This window comes from Pelmatolapia mariae, linkage group LG20, assembly GCF_036321145.2.
Source record: "Pelmatolapia mariae isolate MD_Pm_ZW linkage group LG20, Pm_UMD_F_2, whole genome shotgun sequence".
Taxonomy (NCBI): Eukaryota; Metazoa; Chordata; class Actinopteri; order Cichliformes; family Cichlidae; genus Pelmatolapia; species Pelmatolapia mariae.
Window position 1 is genome coordinate 16,824,352 of NC_086244.1, and position 8,016 is coordinate 16,832,367.

General features: G+C 43.1%; 1 protein-coding gene across 1 annotated transcript in view; it reads right to left on the bottom strand.

Moving 5' to 3' along the window:
* Positions 1 to 2,474: 2,474 nt before the first annotated feature.
* Positions 2,475 to 8,016, bottom strand: part of hsdl2 (hydroxysteroid dehydrogenase like 2) — a 7,255-nt gene continuing 1,713 nt past the window's right edge. Inside the window, exons 3-10 of the mRNA XM_063464930.1 lie at positions 7,862 to 7,960; positions 7,640 to 7,754; positions 4,799 to 4,902; positions 4,623 to 4,721; positions 4,280 to 4,546; positions 3,760 to 3,909; positions 3,523 to 3,651; positions 2,475 to 3,444 (exon numbers count right to left, since the gene is read on the bottom strand). Coding sequence (XP_063321000.1) covers positions 3,329 to 3,444; positions 3,523 to 3,651; positions 3,760 to 3,909; positions 4,280 to 4,546; positions 4,623 to 4,721; positions 4,799 to 4,902; positions 7,640 to 7,754; positions 7,862 to 7,960 — 1,079 coding nt within the window. The 3' untranslated portion in view covers positions 2,475 to 3,328. The remainder of the gene's footprint in view (positions 3,445 to 3,522; positions 3,652 to 3,759; positions 3,910 to 4,279; positions 4,547 to 4,622; positions 4,722 to 4,798; positions 4,903 to 7,639; positions 7,755 to 7,861; positions 7,961 to 8,016) is intronic.

Sequence of the window (8,016 nt, forward strand, 5' to 3'; positions counted from 1 at the left end):
CGATGTTTGATCTGTTTTCTGACAAGTCAGTGGAGAAAACTTTAACAAGTGCATTCTGGGTAAACTTGTTTTAATTCCTTGAGTTAACAGAATCTCAAATTTAACATTTTGTATTCAAAATATTTACTTATTTAGACTCAGAAGGAATCAGGGCTAGAAGGTGAGCTGGTATCAAAATGTAAGTAAACAGGAGATTGTGATGGGAAGGACCACGCAAGCAGCGTTTCCAGAGGAGTGCTTGTTTATTTATAATGTGTTTCAACCAGTTTGCTTTAGCAGCTTTCCAGCTGCACTCCAGTTCAGTTCCACACCACACACAGCTCTGTTCACCAACTCTTTCTCTTCGAGCAGCTACTGAAATCAGGAAGGTGTGGTTAGCATCATGGATGTCAGCTGTGCCAGCCAACCTTACCGGGCACTGTCCCCTGAAAAAGCCGCTTCACTCCTTCACCACCGAGGTCTGTCATATGTTCTGACTTATTTTAACAGGCCATCTATCCCACATCTGAAAGTATAATAGGGTAACAGCTGATTGTACACTGTGTGTGTGCCATTATCTACGATGAACCACACATTCCAGCAATAGCTGGTGTCTTCCTTATATGAGAAACACTGAGTGACAAGCAGATACAAAAGGGCTGACCTGTCACAATAAAACAATCCCAGGTCAGTGCCACATATGCAGATGATACGCAGTTGTATTTCCACCAGAAGGCAGAGAATACAAATGTAAATTAAATAACAGGAAGGCCTTACCAACATAAATATTAAGAGTATTCATGATATCAAGAACTACAGTATTGATAACTGACATTTTTTAAGTGATACAATTTAATGCACCCTTTTCTAAATAGAAGTAGTTTTTGGTTCCCAACTGGCAAGTAAAAAAAAAAGGTAGACAGTAATAATGAGCTAGTTCTCACCTGCTGCTGCAGAAGCTCAGAGGCTGCCCAGAGTGCACTCGTCACTCCGTCTCACACCACTCAAAACTGACTGTTAGCCAGTTGAGTCTTTTTATGGACACTAGCAGGGTTCTGGCTTTCAAAATAAACATTTGTGTTCGTGCTAAACAAAAAGAAACTGCTCAGGCACGGCAACAGAAGTGGAAAAACTTGCTTACACAGTGTGTGTGTTCGTGGGTGTGTGCGTATATATTTACAAAAATAAATAAATTCCCCACTGCGGGCAGTCTTTATCCTTCACCCTCAGGTCCTCCACCAGAGGCCTGGGAGCTTGAGGGTCCTGCTGTTCCTAGGACTGCGCTCTTCTGGACAGAGATCTCTGATGTTGTTCCTGGGATCTGCAGGAGCCAGTCGTCCAGCCTGGGGGTCACTGCGCTGAGTGCTCCGACGGGGACCACTGATGCCTTCCCCCTCCTCTCAGCCCTTGGTATTTCTGGGTTTGCTTCTCTTGCTCCTTGTTCCTGATGTTGCTATCACTCTGTAGCAACATGTTTTTCATGTCCTTACTTGAATAAAAGTGCTAAAGACAACACAGTTAGATAGCCATAACAACATATATTTGCATCAACAAGGTAATTCCCAAAATGCCTTCAGCCTAAGCGTATCTTTGCATGCCATGCTGTCCTTAGAAATGTTAAGGAGCTTGGACAAGTGGAGGACAGAAGAAGTATGAGGCCTAAAAAAACTGCAGTGGACAAACAGTATGTGAAAGTCATGGAATTGGAAAAACAAAGACCTGACACTGCATCTGGACCTTCTGCTGATTGTTTGCTGTTCACTAAAATCTCATCAGAAATGGTGTCAGAATGGTGGCTGTCAAGAAGACATTGTTAAGGGCTGGAAAAAGGGCAAAAAGGCTGAGGTAGTCAGACAAGAACCTGCAGCTGTCTGATGGATTTATGACTGCAAATTTGAAAATTGTGGTTTAAATTGTTGTCAGTATGTAAGGAGATCAGAAAAGAGGTCCAGCAGCCATCTGTAAAACAGTAATAATTGAAGACAGAAAAAAGCCTCTAAAATTAAGATGACCCATCAAACATTTGTGGACAGGCTATTGCATCAGTCTTACCTACAAACATTTGTTTACAGATGTTCTGTAAAGTCAAATAGTTCTTTTAGTTGTGTTTTACACCACGGGGCCACCGTACAGAGCTCACAGGAAATTTAAATCATTAACCCTGGAGAACCCATGGGGTCAGAGCCGACCCCATTGGTTTTCTAGGGAAACCATGGGGTCAAATTCGACCCCATGGGTTCTCCAGGGTTAAAGTTTCACTGAAGCCTTCCTGCACACTGGCAGCGTCACAGTTTAAAGTCAGAGACAATCAGGGCACCTGGAGAGCAGCAGCGCCCCCTGGTGTTCCCCATTTGTATGAATAAAAATGTGTGCATTTTAACTTGGGTTTTGCATTTTAAAGCTGATGTACTCAGGAATCTTTGAGTTTTTTTGTTAGTGTGTAATTAAAATTAGTTTCTGTTTTTAGCACCATGAAGAACTTTGGAAATTAACCTGATTTAATTTTGGACAAGACAGAATAAAGTAGAAAGGAAAGTGGGAACAAATTAGAGAACAGACATGCAGGATTAGGGTTGTACTTAAACCCAACATGGACCACCTGCTCAACCAGGTAAGCAGATCCCAAACTGATTTATTAGCAGTAAATCAAAACTGGAAATGAATCTAAATAAAATAGTAAATAGTATCAATGCTACTCATGCTTTTACAGATTCACATAAGACCTTATTCAGGATTAAACAGGGTCAAACCAAAGACACACATCCATCAATTAATGTTGAAGGAAACTTTTAGTTGGCCAATTAATAATCAGCAACTTACACCCATCTGTATTTATTTCATTTTTTTTGCAATTAAAATCTGATAATCTGTTAGTGTTTATAACTCCTGATATGAAAACAGAAAACACATTTCACTTCAAAACGTGAAAGACACAGAACTATTAAAAATAGTCAGTACTGCGTTAATCCCCTGCATGCACTCCAGTAATAGTAATACTGCAGCAGTACTGGTGACTGATATCTGGCTGTATTTGCCTGCTGCCGTCATAACAGCTGTTATTGAGGGGAACAGACCAAATCAGTCTCTGTATCAGGCTGTAAACACGTTTATTTCTGCTGTAAAGCTGGGCATTTTAACGTGGGGCTGAGTCACTGCTGGAGCATATAGTGGACACTGGTTTCTGATTGGCTGTCTCCTGAACTCAGCTGAAGGAAGGTATTGTACACACCCTGGTTGTTATTAAGGTTGCTTTATTGAGGTGTTAATGTGTTTTTATTATTAAGGCAACGTGTACAGGAACAAAGAGCAAGAGGGTGGGGCCTGTATGCATGTGGGTGGGGTTTCAGTTTCAGAGTTTGGCCTTGTTCATGCGATTCATCAGTTTCTCCAACTTGATCGCCAGCGTCATGTCTCCTTTGATCTTTAGCTTCCCTGACATGAACGCCATCGTGGGCTTCAGTTTCCCTGAAATAACAAAACAGCAGCTTCACTAATGTTTCCTATAGTCATATTTTCTTTTTTATTGCCATGGTGACAGGTTACCTGAAAACATCTCGCTGAAGTCACTGGAGTCCATTTTCATGACAACGTCAGCTTTGGCGGGGGGCTCGCCCTGCCCCACGCTGCCCGAGCCAGTCTTCAAGTCCAGAAACCAAACGCCAGTGTGCTCTCCTTATATGAACATAAACAAGCGTTGAAGACACGCCCATTGAATCTCCTTATATGGACATAAATGTTAAAGACACGCCCACTGGACTTGCCACTTTAATTCCTTGTTACCTGACAGGTCAAACTGATAGATGCCCTGAGTAGACTTGACAACATCTTCATTAATGACTCCTTTGATGACATCAAACGTGGTTTCCACTGGGCCTCCAGAGGTGGGTGTGGCTGATGATGAGGATGGTGGTTTAAAGGCTGGGGTTGCCCCTAGGAAAAAATAAAAAGGTGTTAAAAATGGTAAAGACCCCAGGGCTGCTGGAGGGTCAAAGTCAAAGCCAACGTCTTTTTTTTTTTTAGTTTTAGTCTTTTCTCCAGGTGACTGGCTAAAAGAGCTACAGAGTAATAAACTTAATGTTCCCATTTACTCTTGATAATGTCAGGTACTGAAAGTATTTCTTCTACCACAAATTATTGCACTGCATTTTATTTAGATTTGAATTTGTTGAATTCCTTCGCTTTTCTTATTTAACGGAGTCCCTTCATAAATTTTTTTGTTACTTTATTGATCTATTTCTTAGACAGGACAGGTGTTCTATTCGTTACAGTGCCTGGCAGGCAGCGGTGTGTTTGTTTGTACCGTGCTGCTCCATCTTCTCCACCAGTGACTCTGGAGTCTCATCCAGGAAGAAGTCTGGCAGCAGAGGGTGACCCGGCTGGACGGCGTACTGGTCGAAGTCTTTGACACCCTGCTCTCTGAGGAACTCCTCATCCACCAGGAAGTGACCCGTGTAATCTTTCGGACGGGACAGGATGGCGTAGGCAGCGTCTGCTATGATGTCGGCTTTCCGACACTGTTTACTGACACCCTCTCCCCCCAGCATGTCCATGGCAGCTGTCTGAATCGCTATGGCAACAACACAGAGCAGGGTTAATATTACAGAATAAGTGTTAGCATTGTTAGCATGCTAACAGCTGCTCACCCGTCCTTGGCCAGAGGGCATTGACGGCAATTTGACCTCTGAACTCTTCAGCCATTCCCAGTACGCACATGGACATGCCATACTTCGCCATCGTATAGGCTTAAAAAACAAATCAGACATGTGAAGGTTGTACAGATGCATGATGGGACACAGGGCCAGATAGTTGCTATAGTTACCGGTGTGGTTCTTGAACCAGACGGGGTTCAGGTTGAGAGGCGGTGACAGGTTCAGGATGTGAGGATTCCGACTCTTCAGCAGGTGAGGGATGACCAGCTTAGACCTGAAACACAGACGCCCATGAAACACGTGTGACCAAATACATGTTACTGTCCACATGTATTCGAAAACCTGTTCCAGTAACACAAGTGTTTTCCTAAGTGTCTTGTTTTCTAATCATTGAAAGACAAAGCTGTATCTGATTACATGAATACACTACACTCTGCTTCAGTTCATACTGCCCTCTGCTGGTGTTGTCATGCTTTGCCCCACAACACAGATCTCACACAGTATCAGTTTAAAATGAGGAGCATCTTTTTTTCTCCCCCCCCCCCCAGTTTAAATGTTAAAGTCACTTTCATGAGTGATACTGATGCTGAGGGGAGGCAGGGGGAAGTTACACGCAGCTGACAGGGCGACACGTTCACCCTCTGAAACCCAAAACACACAAAGCGCTCATCAGCCCACACCACGAGTTTATTCCCAACTCCCAGGATGAAGGCACGTTTACATGTTCACAGCGATGCATGAGTTCTCTTTACTGTGAACAGATGTGGGCGAATATCAGCTGAGCAGCAAGATTAACTCATAACATCTGCCCAGCGCTTCCTTTTACACCTGTACTCATACCAACTGTCCATTGTGGCCTCACAGCCAGCTTTTCACTGATGGATAGGAGAAAGTTTCGCCTGAGATAATGATGTGTACAGAATAAATAGCTAAAAATCGAGTTGTCACCGATCACTCTGACCATCAGCCATCAGCTCACCCTGTGCTGAAATGACTTAATAATCTAAAACTGGACTAAATGCAGTTTAAATAGTTTTTGCACTATGAGCTGTTCAGACACCGTTCCAAGTTCAAATATGATGCAGTCATTAAATATTGCAGGGCAAAATTTTAAATGTTCAACAGAGTCTAAAAATATTAAGTTTGACTCTCGAAGTCACCAAAGTATCTGTTTTTATCTGAGTTCTATACGCAGTTACTCTTTTTTATTTGGGCTCTTCAGCCTGTATTTTGACAGGCTAGACGAGAGAGCACGCAGGAGTAAACACACAAACACAGCAAATAGCTTGAGCCCAACTCAAACCAAGGCCTCTGAATTAGCCTCAGGGCAAAGGTGTAACCTGCTCAACCTGCCCTGAGGAGTACTGGCAGCACTGGAAGGTTTTCAGCACGTATCGAGTTCTGGTTTTTCCAGTCTCATGAAACTCTGAGGACACGTGGCTCCTTAACAGACTCACAAAATGCAAACCGTCCATCTCCTCAACTCCAATACTAACTAATAACACCCAAATCACAGCACATCATGTTTTGACGCACACAGAGAGCAGTGTACTGATAGTGTGGTAGATTACAAGCGCGACTGGTGTTTAGACCAAACCTCTGTTTAATGAGTGCTTCCATCATGCTCCGCTCATACCAGCGGCTCGTGAAGTTATCAGGCAGGAGTGTTTATGGAGAGCTAGATTATGATGTTATAGAAAGACTGCTGTGGCACCCATTTATGCTCAATGAGTGCCACCTAGTGTCATTTCAACTTTACTGCCGGACCATCTGAGGACAGAGGGTTAAAGAAGCTTAAACAGACATGCACCTCTTACTTGTGACCTCTCTACCTTCAGCTTGGTGGGAAATATGATGTGAAGGAAGTGTTTGAAAGCAGAAACTATAATGAGACGTTTGGTGCTCAGAGAATCTGACTTTTAACCACACTATATGGAAATTTAAAGAAATAGCAACAGATGTCTTATTTCAGTGATCCAGTGAAACCTTTCCCTGCTCCATGTCTACGATTTCTATAAGTGAAGAAAAATTCCTTCCATCCATCAGTTATCCTGAAACACACTTTACTAATGTAAACTGAACTTCAGTGAACACTGAACCCACTTTGATAAGTTAATCTTTCATGATCTGAACAATTTATATAAATCATGCAAATCAGTAATTACAGCAGTGCAACATTTAACAACCTACTGGAGGAAAATCAAAAGACACCAGCAGCATTTCCACGATGCGCTCCACTCGCTCAGGTTTCTGAACAGCCTGATGAGATGGTGTGAGCTTGTCTCCTAAAGTGTGGTCTTCCTCCTCTGCTATGAGGTGATAAAAACACGTGGCTCCTTTATTCCCGCTAAAAGCACTGAAACTTGTTTCTTTGATATTTAGCGCACTTCAGCTCAGCTCACGGTGCAGTGGTTTACAAATTTACTTGGCAAACAAAAGGTTGCTGGACAAAAACACCACCCTGAGGGTTGTGTCACTCTGCTCAGTTTCAAAACTTTGTTGGTGAAACTGTTTGACACCCTGTATGTTTACTTTGGTGGTACGTGTTCTCGTGAGGTGTAGTGTGTGTTTGGGAGTCACAGTGTTTTCGTTTAAAGCTACAAGAAATGTAACTATGCTGTTGTGCTCACATCATCATCAGGTCACATGGAAACATTTATCATCTTTTTCTGATCCACTGGATTAAAAATGCAGACTCCACTCTTTATTTGCCGGTTGTCATGGTGAATCAGTGATGACAGCTTTCTTTTATCAACTCAGAGCTGAGTGATTAACCTGATCAGCCTTTCTGGGACTCAAACAGTCACCTGTAACTCCTCACTGTAAACAGACTTCCTGTATGTGAACTCACAGTTTACAGGAGACAAGCTGGTTACCTGCTCTACCTGTTCTCACCTGTCACAGACCTGGAACTACCGATCGTGTCTGCGTGTGATGGATGGGTTGCTGTAGCTTTAAGCGTCTTAGCTCACTTCCTGTTTAAAAAAACAAACTCAGGTATGTGCTCATACGTCAGGTAAGTTCCTCTCAGGTTGATTCCCAGCATCAGGTCGACCTTTTTCATCTGCGTCTCCAGAGTTCCCGTCAGACTGATGGCGCTTGCATTGTTCACCAAGATGTCGATGCCTGCCAATCAGACAAGAACTGATGATGTCACTGATAAGGTGGTGTGTTGCCAGGATAGAATTTACTTCCTATTCTGATTAAAAGTGATTTTGAAAAAGTGTCTTTACCTCCAAATACGTCAACGGCTTTCTGAACAGCATCTCCGATCTGCTGCTCATCACGAATGTCCACCACGCATGGCAATGCCTTTCCACCCGCTGCCTCCACTGCAACATGCGCGCACACACACACACACACACACACACACACACACATAACATAA